The sequence below is a fragment of the Mustela putorius genome, unplaced genomic scaffold (assembly GCF_011764305.1).
Source record: "Mustela putorius furo isolate JIRA1106 unplaced genomic scaffold, ASM1176430v1.1 tig00537335_pilon_pilon_pilon, whole genome shotgun sequence".
Taxonomy (NCBI): Eukaryota; Metazoa; Chordata; class Mammalia; order Carnivora; family Mustelidae; genus Mustela; species Mustela putorius.
Window position 1 is genome coordinate 1,136,706 of NW_025422457.1, and position 15,027 is coordinate 1,151,732.

Consider the following 15,027-nt stretch of genomic DNA (forward strand, 5'->3'; position numbering starts at 1 on the left):
GGAGTCTGCTTCTCCCTCTAAACCTACCCCTCTCTCGTGCTCTCTCTCTCATATAATAAATAAATAAAATATTAAAAAAAAAAAAAAAGACCCTGTGGGGTTTGGAGCAGAACTGTCTGAGTTAAAATCCTGGTTCTGCCCTCTACTTGATTGGTAATCCTGAGCAAATTACTCAGCCTCTCTGTGCTGTAATTTCCTCACCAGTGAAAGGGGGAGAATAGTTTTTAACTCATAGAACCAGTGGGAGGATTAAATGAATTTTTACATGTAAAAATAGAGAACAATCCTTAGCACATAGTAAGTATTCTATAAATACTGTTACCATTAATATGACATTACCTTGTTCACTTGCTTTTATTTTCAGTTGCTTTCATGAATACTACGTCTTAATTTTCACAGCAACTCTATGAGATAAGTATTACTATAATCAGTTTAATAAGAGAGAGAGCAAAGCCAGAGAAGTTATATGATGCCAGAAATACTTAGCTGACAGAACTGATCTTTTGGTTTTAAACAATTTTGCTCTTATTCTCTATAATCTAAGAAACTAATGGAACAATGGACTAACATGTCAAATGTGAAGTTTTAGGAAAATTATTCTGGTGAAATTTTGCAGAGTGAAATAAAAAAGGGAAAGAATGTGGAAGCAAGTTTCTCATGCTCTTGAGATGATCTAGGCTTGGGTTTTATTTGTAAAAAGCTTTTTATGCCAAAGACTGTGTCATTGAGTATTAAGAAAAAAGATAACTAGAGGAGACATTATGAATTTTCTAACTCACCAATTAATTGATTTTTTTTCAGCTGTATTTAAACTTGAAACAGATAGAAGTATATGGCCCTTGATAAGAATCTATCGAGGTGGCTTTCTCTTGATTGAATTCCTTTTTCTACTGGGCATCAACACATATGGTTGGAGACAGGCTGGAGTGAATCATGTGCTCATCTTTGAACTTAATCCAAGAAGCAATTTGTCTCATCAGCATCTTTTTGAGGTAATCAAAGCAAGATACAAAGTCTCATGAATTTATTTCACATTAGCTATATATAGCTGTTTTCATGGATACTGAAATCCACCTTCTACTTGAAGATTATGGACATAATATCTAAACTTTTATTCTACCTTTGTTTTATTAAAGATGTATCTGAGTAATGGTAAAAATAAAAATAACAATTTTCTCTTTGTCTTTCCCATCCTTCATCAGATTGCTGGATTCCTTGGGATATTGTGGTGCCTGAGCCTTCTGGCATGCTTCTTTGCTCCAATTAGTGTCATCCCCACATATGTGTATCCACTTGTCCTTTACGGATTTATGGTTTTCTTTCTTATCAACCCCACCAAAACTTTCTATTACAAGTCCCGGTTTTGGCTGCTTAAACTGCTGGTAAGTCCAGAAATTTGTCTACCATTTTTAGAGTAGCATATTGGTCATTGGCTTCCTCCAGGTGGAAACCCAGTCTGCTGTATTGTGCAACTCCAGAAGGCATGGTTCACTTCATAGTCTATGTGAGTGGTGCTCTAGAGCCAGGGATGTAGAATATAGTGTAATTGGTACACCTTATATTGTACTGTGCAGTGGCCCTGGGAAAAATACTCATGCATTTTTTTTCCTCCTAAAAAAGAGGATGAAGTGTCCAGATATGAAATGATTTTGCAAATTAATAATAATTAATTCATGATCAATTTAAGTACTTTTAAATACAAATTATTTAACCAGCTGTGATAATATGTAGAACTCTTTGAATTTCTTTTTTTTAGAAGTGGTGAAGCTATTATTTTCCTGTAAATTGATAGTAGTAGTGAACCATTTTTATTTTATAAAAGATTAGTTCTCTAAAATCAGTAAGAGTATCTTATCAGATTGACATCTTTAATTTGAGAAATTGATTTTGATTATTGTTTATAATAAATTGCATTTCTTTTTCCACTTTACCTACTTCTTAATGATCTCAAAATCATACAGTGTTAGCAATAGTATATAGAATTTCTTGCAAAAATAGCTACTGTTATTTTTTGTGATAGTGTAAATATAGCTTGGGGAAGGACTTTTGCTTACTCCTGAGTTAAACCAGCTCTATTTTCAAAAGTAATCAGGAATGCTCTCCTGTACTTGTTTCTTAGGTTGTGAATGACAACTAACAGTAAAGTGAAGATTAGTGATTAAACTAACTAGACTGTACACATACTTTCAGAATTCTTATAGTTATTATCTTACTTTTTTTTCTACCTTAGAAAGTATACTGCCTTGAAAATTGTAGTTTTAACTTCTTTTCCCTTTTATATGACCATTAAGTTTAGCAGAGGTTTTTTTTGTTCTTACCGGTACATTTCCTGTATCTAGCATTAAATTTTTTTAAATCTGAAGACATAAATTATGGCTTTCCTATTAAAAAACATAGTAAGCACACAAGTAAAGAGCTAGTTATGTTATAGTACAGGTTAAGTATGTATAGCAATCAGGAAAAGAAAATGGCCCAGATCTCCTTGATTTATTTTCCCCCTAAGTTGATTATTATTTATTTGTATTTCTTATTTCTTCCAGTAGCATTTTTATCACGAATTGAGAATATCCCTCTTTTCCTCCAGTTTCAGTAAATATAATAAATAAAAGAGCAAATCATTCCTATTAAGTATAGCACCACTAGGCCTAACTTTGGGTCTAAGTGTGGAACTTAGATATACAAGGTATTTTGAAAAGTGTGAAATCACCTTGCATACATTTGGTCATCATTTAGAAAACATGCTTTTAAAGGACTTTTTTTTATGACAAAAATTTGAACCAGTTTTTTTGAAATTTATATTAAAAATAAATCATGTCTGGGGCGCCTGGGTGGCTCAGTGGATTAAGCCGCTGCCTTCGGCTCAGGTCATGATCTCAGGTCCTGGGATCGAGCCCCGCATCGGGCTCTTTGCTCAGCGGGAGCCTGCTTCTCTCTCTCTCTCTCTGCCTGACTCTCCACCGACTTGTGATCTCTCTCTCTGTCAAATAAATAAATAAAATCTTTAAAAAAATAAATAAATAAATAAATAAATAAATAAATCATGTCCAGTTAGTACCATATTAGATTACCTTTTTATTTTGAGAGCATTTGTCATTTTATTGCTAGATTTTGTAGAATTGTAAAACTTAGTTGCAGAAATATGTAGTATTCTTCTGGTTAGAAGGAAATAACTTTAAGATTATAAATACCTATTATCTTCTGCTTCAACTATTGTGAAATCTCTATATAGTTATTTGAAATGAGGTCTGAAAGACTCAGAAAACTCAGACGTTAATATGGTTTGCATTATTGCAGTAACAGAATAATACCATTGTGTACATTGTGTGTAAATGAGCATTTCCCCAGTGCATCCTTCTCTATTTAAATAATAAGCTATGATTCATGCATGACCAGTTAGTCTTATTAGCAGAACGATTCCCCATTGAGTAGACATTTATCGATGCATCCGCTGTGTGCTAATAAATGAGGACTTATTGATGGAATAAGTTGGCAGTGATAATATAATAAGGAATAACAGAATAGTAAAATGCACCATCAGAAGCAGTGAAATGACAAAGAAGCACTATGGTTTGTTATATGTGTAATAATAATTGTATACAGGAAAAATGTTTATAGAGCATCTTAATATTAATTGACCTATTAACTTATTTTAATTCAGATCTTACTGAGAAAACTTAACCTGAAACTTATATCTAGTGAATTAACAAAAATATTTCCACCCTAGTTATATTTCTCTTTTTTAAAAGCCTCATCGTAAAGTAAAAGTATATTTCCTTCTTTTTTTTCCTTTAATTTTCAGTGGAAAAGAATATATATCACTTAGCCATAGTGGTAGGCATTTGATGTCATTTATAATCATATTTAAATCTGAATCTATGGAATTTATATGCTATAAATCTCCACCAAAAAGCTAAAAAAATTTTATTAGAAATTCATTTATTTTGATACTTACATGTCAAATTAGTAGCTTATTTGCATTAATTAGGTCATAAATCTCTGCAGATCTATATTTATCCTAATTGGAAATCCAACTGGGAAACATAAGCAATGGCTCACATTTTCTTTAAAAAAAAAAAAAAATTTGGGACGCCTGGGTGGCTCAGTTGGTTAAGCAGCTGCCTTCGGCTCAGGTCATGATCCCAGCATCCTGGGATCGAGTCCCACATCGGGCTCCTTGCTCGGCAGGGAGCCTGCTTCTCCCTCTGCCTCTGCCTGCCATTCTGTCTGCCTGTGCTTGCTCTCTCCCCCTCTCTCTCTGATAAATAAATAAAATCTTTAAAAAAAAAATTAATTCTAAATGGCTACTTAACGTATTTTTTTTAAGATTTATTGATTTATTTTAGAGAAAGAGGAGGAGAGTTTGGGGGAAAGGGGCAGAAGGAGAGAGTCCTAAGCAGAATCTACACTGAGCATAGAGTCAAATGTGGAGCTCCATCCTAGGATCCCAAGATCATGACCTGACCCAAAACCAAGAGTCAGATACTAAACCAACTGAGTCACCCAGGCATCTCAAAGCTACTTAAAGTTTTTAAATTAAAGTCCTTTCCTATATAATTTGGAAATTGATTTTTCCAATAATTTCTTTTGTTCTATAGTAAAGTACGCATGTCTCTACTGTGAGAATAGAGAGGTATTCTCATTAAATAGTGCACTTTTCTGGACATTTTAATGTGCTAATTTATTTCATCCTTTAAAAACCATGAGGTTGGTTCTATCAATCAACATTTTATAAATGAGGAAACCCAATTTCAAAGGAGTTAAATGCATAGCCAGTAAGTAATGGAGATGGAACTGAGCCTAGGCAGTCTGGTTCTACAATCCATACTCTTAACCACTGCCATTTAACAGTGAGACCTGATAGTGACCTTACCTAAGGTGTTTAACTTTGATCTAGTGGTTCAAATTAAAGAATATAAAAATCAAAGGGTATGACTATTCACAAACCTCTAAAAGTAGAAATTAAACTTCATTTTCTTAACTATCTGCATTAACTTAGAAAATGATGTTAGCATATATCCTTTGTAATACCTTATTAGTGGCTTTTTGTGTATGTGGGTGAAACACCAGATTTTTTTGAATTGTTGCTAGCTTTCTTAATACTGTTACCCAGTGAATCATTATCATTTAAATCAAAATCACAATGTAGAAGTTGGAAGCCCTTAGCCAGAATTAGAACGGAAAGAGGAGAATTCTCCTTACTCAAAAAAGGGAATTCAGATAAATATAAGAAGAATCTGACTATGTGTAAATGTCAGGAGTTCAGTATGATCTGTTTATTTTCTACCCCCCTCACCTTTACCCTAGCTCTGACAGAGCTACTTGCTCTCCCTTCTTTGTATTTCTAGGATATTTTGTGTATCTATCTGTAATAGCACTTATTACACAGTGCTGTCATTATGTCTTTAGGTACCTATTTACCCAACCAGACTTTGGTTCCTTGAGAGTAGAAACCGTGTTTTATTTATCTCTGTACTTCCACAATGGCTGACATTTGGTAATAATTAATCTTTGTTAAATGTTGTATGTCTATAATTATATTGATTCCTTCCTTAGTTGTATTATACCAACATTTACTATCCCCTCCTTTTTTCCTTTTTTCATTTTCTCTCTTCTGTAAATTTTCCCCTCCAGTTTCCATTTTCATGGCATTCCCTTTCTTTTGTAATCCCATTTCCCTATCTCTTAGTGCATTCTCCTCTTCTGCTCTTAAGGAGGTTTTCCTTTATTAGCTAGCTTTTGAGGCTGGATTTGGCAGATTATGAGAGGGATGATAGCCTGTCTCATGTCCACAAGAAATTTGCTCTACGCTATCGTTTTCACGAAAGTCCATGACTAGGGATTGAGTTAGATTTCCTGATCCTTTTGATGTTATATCTTGAATTATCCTCTTGTTCTCTCTCTTTGAATCTTTAAAGTCTGCTCTGCACCCCAGAGTTTCTTAAAATACTATATAAACTGGTACCAGAACCTCTTCATGCCTAGTTAACTAAGATCTCAACCACTAAGCCCCCACCTCTTACCCCACCCCCCGAAAAACTTTATGGTTACAAATGATAAAGCTTCTCTCTCTGGGTTATTGTACAACTTATTAAAAGAGCAAGAGAATGATCAAGAAATTGAGGCATAGACTCAAAATTTTTATCAGCTCCAGAAAATATTGCAAAGCCTGTACTATGCCTTGCAGAGATCTAGACTAATTTCCAAAGACCCAGTCCAATACCTTTCATAGATAGTTGGTGTCCAGGATGGATTCATAATATAGCCATTTATCACCATCAAATAATAAAGAGAATTGTTTACAAAACAAATAGAAAGAAACTGCCTAGTGTGAGGGGAAAGAGCCATTAGTCTCCCATGCTTAATATGTCTACTAAATGAATATAGCTAGATGGTAAGAGAGCTGTAATTTTAATTTCTCAAAACTGCTGCTCTGTGAGAATTCCTTGTATTAGGAGTTCATTTTTACCTGTTTGAGATAGAAAGGGTCTGACAGGTTGAGGGTAAAAGCTGCCTTCATCCCATCTTCACTTTCCTTAGGGCCTCTCAAGGCATTCTGCACAATTGGAGCCTGTTTCTAATGGTTACATTAGTATCTAAGTCTTCCTCTCTCTGCAGTGCCAGATTTCCCTTTGCATTGCTAAACAGTCTTCCACAGAATAGGTCAGGATGAGTTTGTTCAAGGTCATCTGTAAAAGGGGGATATGAATAGTATCAGGCTCATAGAATTGCTTTAGTTAATGGATTATGAAAAATACATTATGAGAAAAATACATAGCATGGATTAGTACACAGTAAATTTAATCTGAATTCATTTGACATTGTTTTATAACTGGGGATATGATTTGATGATTTTCATGGCATAATTTCAAGATAAATACCATTATTAACAAGGCATTAGTGAATTAAAAGTGACTTTGATTTAGAGAATAGGCAGGCATGCTTCAGGTGATGTACCATTCTTCCTTTCCTCTCCCTTGTAGGCAAAGAAGAGCTTTGTATTCAGTTAGCTAAGCTCTCATTGCAGCTAAGATGGGAGGATATTCCAGAAATTATCGTAGCACATGGGTGCCTAGCAAAATTTACCCTATAGCCTAACACTAGGCATACTCTCTGTGCTTCCATCTTCTGCCACCCTCTGCTTTCAGCTTCAACTCTTCCCACCCTCTCTGCTTTCTAACTATAGCTATTTCTGCCTTCTCTATCCTACTTTAATTTCCTTTCTTGGTTATCGATTCAACTCATTCCCTTCACTACTAATGCTCAACCTAGCCACTGTTGCCAGGTCCCTTCCTGTGTTAGTGATTGGTTCATTGGTTTCCATTTTATCAGCTAAAGTAATCATGCTGCATGGTCAGACAAAAATTAGAGAAATTGAATATGAATTTTCTTGTTTCTGTGTTTTTAAATTTTTTTTCATTCCCCCAGTTTCGAGTATTTACAGCCCCCTTCCATAAAGTAGGCTTTGCTGATTTCTGGCTGGCCGATCAGCTGAACAGCCTGTCAGTGATATTGATGGACCTGGAATATATGATCTGCTTCTACAGTTTTGAGCTCAAATGGGATGAAAGTGGGGGCCTGTTGCCAAATAATTCAGAAGGTAGGGTATGAATGTGCATCCATACCTCTAAACTGCCAACGTAAATCAAGAAATATTGGGAATGAGAAATTTAAGATCATGATGAAAACTCATCCAATAATATTACAAACTTAATTAAATGTATTTGGCACTCTTTTAGCAATCTCTTTATCTGATACAATTTGGCTCTTTAATTATGTTATGATTTTAGCCATCCATTTGCCAAGAGATTTGCAACTTACACTTAAAAGAATTTAAAACCAGAAAAAAAAAAATTCTAGTACATTGGTAGTTATATCACGAATGCTTTAATGCCAACAGTTTCCATTACAGTATTGCTGTATTATGAGCAAAAATACTGATTATTTAGAGAAGGATCACATGCTTTGAGAAAGTCATTATGGATTGTTTTTTAATTCTTACTGGGGATCTTGTTTTTTCTTCTGGCTCTTTTCCCCATGCTTGGTGTATTATTAAGGAATTTTGCCTTAATGTCAAAGACCAAATTTAGACATATTATGTAACATCTAATAAAAGTTAATAAAGCCAGTGGCAACACGTTTTCATTGATTGCCAGCAGACCACAACTCTGTTGCAGCTTGATCACACTATAATGCATCCTCAGAATTTGAAGAAAATTTGATTTACCAACTCCATTCTTCTCATTTAAAAATATAAACTCTGCTCTTCATTACAAAAGGGTGGAGTAGAGTGTGTATAACCCATTGCCATAAATTATGGCACTTTGGAGTTCATGAAATTAACTAGAGTCATCAGGGATATTTGTATGTTTTCCAGATGTATTAAATTATGGAACTAACATTTTTCCTTTAATTAGTGTACTCATCTTCTAATTTTCCTATAGTTTTATCACATTGCAAAGAAAGCGATTCAGAACAGGTAGTCTGAAATATGAGAGGGCAGATTTTCCCTGTCAGTTCACCCTATGGAGTTACCTTCTTTCCTTGGCTTATCTATCACTAAAAAGTTTGAGAACGTAGTTGTTGCAAAAAAGAGATTCTGAAACACAGGATTCTTGCTTTTATGGACTTTTGATAGTGGTTATAACATATAGTGAAATGATCTGAACAGGTTATTCTCTTAAATTACAATTTTTTCTCTTTTGAAATCTTCACAGAACCCGAAATTTGCCACAAATACTCATATGGCGTGCGGGCCATTGTTCAGTGCGTTCCCGCATGGCTTCGTTTCATCCAGTGCCTGCGCCGGTATCGGGACACAAAGAGGGCCTTCCCTCACTTGGTCAATGCTGGGAAGTACTCCACAACTTTCTTCACGGTCACGTTTGCAGCCCTGTACAGCACTCACAAAGGTATTCTGTGACTGCGAAGAGATCTTTTAAAACCCGAAGATTTTTCACAACTTATATCTGTTTCTTACTTTGGTTGCTCTTCCATTTGTCGTGCTCTTTTTTCCATTGAAGTTGGAATCCCCTCACTTATACTACTTTGTTCTTGAACACAATTTTAGTCTCATTCCAGGACTTACTAACATGTACCGCCAAAAAGAGTCAAAGTCATCCAGAAGAGGAAGGATTTGTGATAATGTGTAAAATCCTGATTATGTTTAATGTGCTCTATCTTAGACACCTTGGGCTTTCATTTGGTTTTTTAGACCCTTGTTCATTAATGAGGTTGGGAAATGCTAGGTGAAAAAGATTCCCTCTGGCAATCATGTATATTTTTAATCGCATTCCTTCACCAAGTAGTAAGGATTGTTTCCAGCCCATTTAACTGCAAATTAAGTTCTCTGATCTCTCTAGTTTCTTATCTCCATAGCAACCAGTTATTACTTGAGACTGCTCTTCTGTTGGGAGGAGAAAAAAGCTTTTAGGTTCTGAGCCACATGCAGTCAGTCCTTTTGAATTTTTAACCTTTTTCCAAGAAATGTCAATCAAACCTCTTGCTTGCTTTTACTAAAATGCATTCTGTCTTTGTCTATTTAAATCAGCTATCAGCCCACCCCTTTGAGGCTGCACCCTCATCTGTGGGTGGTAAAGAAGTGTTACTTATTGAAATTATTATAATTATTTTTTAATACTTAAGTAATTTTTTTTCAGTGACTTTTTTGAATTGAAATACTGTATTTTAGGAGCCTTAACTAGTAGCTCCTAGCTACTTAGCTGAAGTATGTCTGATGGTCTTGAAAGCCTGGGGTACTGGTGTTTTCGTGAGGCTTGCAGTTTGGTCTAGTAGAACACTTTTTAGCATACTTCCACTTTTTGCAGTAGATTCTGCAGTTACAGTAATATTGATAATGCAGCCAATAATTTTATCATTATGTAGGCATTCTGATGAAACGATATAATTTAACTAAGTGCTTCCGTGAGAGAAACACATCCTGAAAGCTCCCATAATTTTAACTCTTGCTAGGAATGCTATTCTTTAGTCTGGGCAAGCATCATGATTCACAAGGTTGTTACTAGACAATTTATAAGTCAGACAACTGATTTGATACATGGTACCTTATGCCTTAAGAGCCCTTTAGTTTTCTCCCATGCTGGGTAACAAAGTGGTTTTGGTTGAATATTTTAGGATGTAAGTTATCTTTAACTATACTGATACTATTCAGGATGAAGGAGAAAATCTTAATTCCTCAAATCTGTGCCAGCTTCACATTTAATAACCTAAAGCTAGAAGCATGGTTTGGATTGTATTGTGATCTTCAGACTTTTTTTTGTGCTCACATATTCCTTCAAAGAATTTTTAAAACGATATTATCATTTTTATTTTATTAAACTATTATTTAATCTATATTCTCTGGCATTTTTAAATTTACGTCTGAAATTTTTATCTTAAGTTTATTTTTTTTTAAGATTTTATTTATTTATTTGACAGAGAGATCACAGGTAGGCAGAGGGGCAGGCAGAGGGAAAGGGGGAAGCAGGCTCCCCCCTGAGCAGAGAGCCCAATGTGGGGCTCAATTCCAAGACCCTGAGATCATGACCTGAGCCAAAGGCAGAGGCTTAACTCACTGAGCCACCCAGGCGCCCCTCATCTTAAGTTTAAATAATTTCCTAAAATGTAGTTTACATTATATTTTAATTATTCAAAAACAATTTTTTAATTTTTTTTAAGATATATTTATTTGACAGGGGAGGGGGAGGGCAGAAACAGTATGTCTCGAGCGGACTGCACTGAGCACAGAGCTGGACAAGGTTCGATCTTACAACCCTGAGATCATGACCTGAACCAAAACCAAACTGAACACTTAACTGACTGAGCCACCCAGGTGCCCCTTAAATATTCACATTTTATTTTATTTTATTTTTAAAGATTTTATTTGTTTATTTGACACAGAGAGGGAGAGCACAAGCAAGGGTGAGAGGCAGGCTGAGGGAGAGGGAGAAGCAGGCTCCCTGCTGAGTAGGGAGCCTGTTGTGCGGCTCAATCCCAGAACCCTGGGATCATGACATGATCTGAAGGCCGATACAACTGACTGAGCCACCCAGGTGCCCAAATATTCATATTTTAAAATAAAACGGCTAACCATTTTTATTAAGTGTATTCAGGTAGTCTAAATATAAAAGCATAATACTTACCATGGTTTATTGTTTTAAAAATAAAGCAACTTGGGGCGCCTGGGTGGTTCACTCAGTTTAGCATCTAACTCTTGATTTCAGCTAAGTTCCTGATCCCAGGGTCACAGGATCGAGCCCCAGCATCATGCTCTGCACTCAACATGGAGTCTGCTTGTTCTTCTCCCTCTGATCTTCTTCCTGCTCCCCTCACTCCCACTCTCTGGCTCTCAAATAAATGAATAAATAAAATCTTTTAAAAATGTGGAGCAACTCTGACACAAATTTTACATCTCTTTTCCTTGAACTTTATTTTAATGTTATGTATTTTATGTTTTAATGACTTTTGTTTGATATATATATGTAAATTAAAATTAAGTTATTGATTTCCTGTTACTAGAAGATACTGAGAGATTTTTCTTCCTGTGTTGTAGTCATCATTACCCTGATTATTATTTATAGCTGGTCAAAGTAACATTACAAATGTATTATAAATTTTAATAATTATCACATAAACATTTCTTATTGAGAAAAATTTCTGTTACTATTTCATTTTTCAGTTTTTATAGAAGTAAACTCTGAGAAGCCTTGTTAAATAGCCATATATGTGAGAATGCAAGTTTTATTGTTGCAGTGTCACTCAATATTTAGATAAATCGTCAGTTATACACAAAAGTTGCATTGTGGTCCATCATCATTAATTATTTTTATTGTTTTATCAAGTTTTCTTACCGAAAGCAAAAAGTTGAAAATAAACTGAGGAAAGTAAAGAATTAAACATAAACTAAACGGAAAAACGATTTGTTGATTACTAGAATCATTCACTTTCTTTGTTTATAGTGCGTATACCAAGAAGCTTGAGTAGAGTAGGACTATAGGATGTTTAATTTCAGATGTTTCTTGGTTAGCTCAGCATGCTCGAGAAATAATTAGGAAAATTGTTTTTTCTTGTGAGGATTAAATAAGGTATAATGTACATGGAATCACCTTATAAACTCTAACTTGCTATACAAATGGAATTTATCATTAAATGAAATAGAATTTTCTTTGCTGTCTAGAGCTGGTATAGGTATGACTTCCATAAGGAGAATCTTTTTTAGGGGAAGCCCTGATGATCCCTTGGGTGAGGGCGTGGTACTGGACAAGTATCAGTTAGGAATGTGTTTGACTTTTTGTTCATGTAACACAGATATTTACTCACTAAACTTGATTCATATTTCACAGTCAAATTTTTTAAAAGCAAGCATTTTTTAGAGGGACCATTGGTTATATATCTTAATTGGTTATATATCTATAAAATATTAAAAAAAAAAACCTTTGTATTGTAGACACAGTAAATATTTCTGAAACTTTTTTTTCCCCCAAAGAAGCATAAAACAGAGAGGAAAAAATTGGAAAGACAAGTCAGGGACAGTTGAGTGATGGTCAAAAGTAGAATTTGATTTCTGTTGTTTTATTGGATAGTGTTCCAAGAGAAAAGGTATCAGAAAACATACACATTAGAAATAATCCTTGAGGGCGCCTGGGTGGCTCAGTGGGTTAAGCCGCTGCCTTCGGCTCAGGTCATGATCTCAGGATCCTGGGATCGAGTCCCGCATCGGGATCTCTGCTCAGCAGGGAGCCTGCTTCCCTCTCTCTCTCTCTGCCTGCTTATCTGTCTACTGTGAACTCTCTCTGTCAAATAAATAAATAAAATCTTAAAAAAAAAAAAAAGAAATAATCCTTGAGCCGGAAAAATAGGTTCTGTATAGTTAATGGGGTAGATATTTTTCTATCGAATTTGTAATCGAATGATGATAAATTTTATGAGGAGAGGAAAGCATAGAAGATGGTGAGGTAACCTTGTTCAGATTCAGGAGTTTCAGAGAACTAACCTACAAGAGTTACCATAGTAACTGCATTATTGGGGGCATTTCTGAGGTTGTTTCAAAGGTTGTCTATGCTGCACGATTTGTAAAACTGGAAGCACAAGGGTTACCTCTGTACCTAGAATCATTTTTTTTAACAGCGAAGGAGGGGCTTAGACCCATTTTAGAGAAACTAATTATAATATTTCTGCTAGCCCTTGCTTGTTATAGTAAGGAGACACATTTTAAAAATTCCGTATATTTTACTTTCCATCATTAATTTTAGACACAAAAGAATTCAGCTAGCAGCCAATCTCCATATCTTAAGAATTCACATTTCATTATAAGCCTAAATTTGAAGCCAACTCCTACAAGTTTTTTTGTTGGAATTAGGATTGGAGGAGACAGGAAAGTGTTTTGAATGTTTTTTGTGTGTCCTTGAGGTTCCTTGGCTTTGTCAAGAAAAAGCCTGTGGGAGGTACAATAATAGAAAAAGCCATTGTGTTATTTCTGACCCGTTGATAGGGGACCCAAAAGCACTTCATTAGACTTTCTGTTTTTCATTTATAGTTTCCAACATTCTAAAATATTCATAAATTCTCAGTGGATTTTGCTCTTTGTTTTTCTCTAAATCTATAGAAAAAACCTTATTTTAAAAATACTGAATATTTTACTTTAAACTTTTTTATTAGCATTTGCTAACAAGCATTTGCTATTAGACTTTAAAAAATACTTGGAAAATCAGAGATATTCTCTGCTCATTTAAAAGCTGAGTTCATTTATGTTTGTTTGCTTGGTTGTTTTCCAGTGCCCCGAGCCCTTCTAGATCCCTTCTTGTTTAACAGTCTGTAGGGGTGTTGTACCCCCTAATGAGGATTCCTCAGCAGTAGTGCAGTGCCTTCAGTGCAAATAGTCATTTCATTGTTTTGAGTGAGTACACATAGTCCCAAAGTGCTTCCTCTCTGGGGAATGGTCAGTATGTACCTCTGTTTCTACGCTGAATAATAAGCTGTTATGCCAGAATTTCCAAATTTTAGACTTGTTATATTATAATAGAAACACTAATTTTTTTCTAATTCTCTAGGGAAACTTTTGTTTCATTAACTTTTTTTTTAAACATACACACAAAAATTTTAAAAATGACTCATTTGGATAAATGCTTTCACTTTTGGCATATTATTAAAAGTAGCTCAAATCTTTAACCCTTTTGAAATTTGATATATTCTGCTGTAATTTCTCTAGCCTAACTAATCCAGACAAGAAATAGACTTTTTTTTAAAAATTTCATTATTTGCCAATATTGGTTTAAATTCTGCTGATGGTAAAATCAATCAAATGTGAGATACTGATTATTAATTTCACTTTTATACATATTTCTCAAGAAGCTTTATCTACTTGGCATTATACTAATTTTAAATGGTTTTATAAATATAAACCAACAATCCCATTTGTACTTCATCTTAAATTGCTTTAAAAATACTAATTATAGCTTTGAATAAATTAAATTTCCTTTGAAATCTTCTTTGTCATTTAAAAAAAAAAACTTTAAAAAAACCACCACATATCCTTATGCCCTGATATCATTTTTGTTGTCTTTTCTGTAGTCATCTTTGTTTTCTCAGTTGCTTATACAACTGATCCATGTAGTTTGGTAGCATTTCTATATAAATTATGTTGCTTTAAAGAATTCATTTACAAAGTGTAAAGTTTAAAAATAATCTGTGTATTGCTTAGAAACTGAGAAAGAGGCTCTGTGATGTTTAAAATAAGTTGAACATTATGAATTCAACTTATGGAACAATTTTATCTAATTGGAAAGGAATTTAAAGACAATTGCTTGCAAACAGAATTTTTAACTTTTATTTCAGTTATATGTAATTTTACATGAGAACATTGGTGGCAAGTGTAAAAATCAATGAAAACTACTGTGTCTAGATATTCTCATCAGAAAAAAAAGAGGCAAATGTATTATTGGATATGAATTCTAGCTTTTATTTGAATAGCAGATTATTTATGAGTCTATTTCCTTCAGTTTTATAGTATAATACAATAATTTTACTAATCAG

At 34.4% G+C, this 15,027-nt stretch overlaps 1 protein-coding gene across 1 annotated transcript in view; it reads left to right on the forward strand.

Moving 5' to 3' along the window:
* The window catches only part of XPR1 (xenotropic and polytropic retrovirus receptor 1), a 253,833-nt gene that overhangs the window by 195,748 nt on the left and 43,058 nt on the right, over positions 1–15,027 (forward strand). The window contains exons 8-11 of the mRNA XM_045074328.1: positions 802–992; positions 1,203–1,382; positions 7,426–7,597; positions 8,715–8,909. Coding sequence (XP_044930263.1) covers positions 802–992; positions 1,203–1,382; positions 7,426–7,597; positions 8,715–8,909 — 738 coding nt within the window. The remainder of the gene's footprint in view (positions 1–801; positions 993–1,202; positions 1,383–7,425; positions 7,598–8,714; positions 8,910–15,027) is intronic.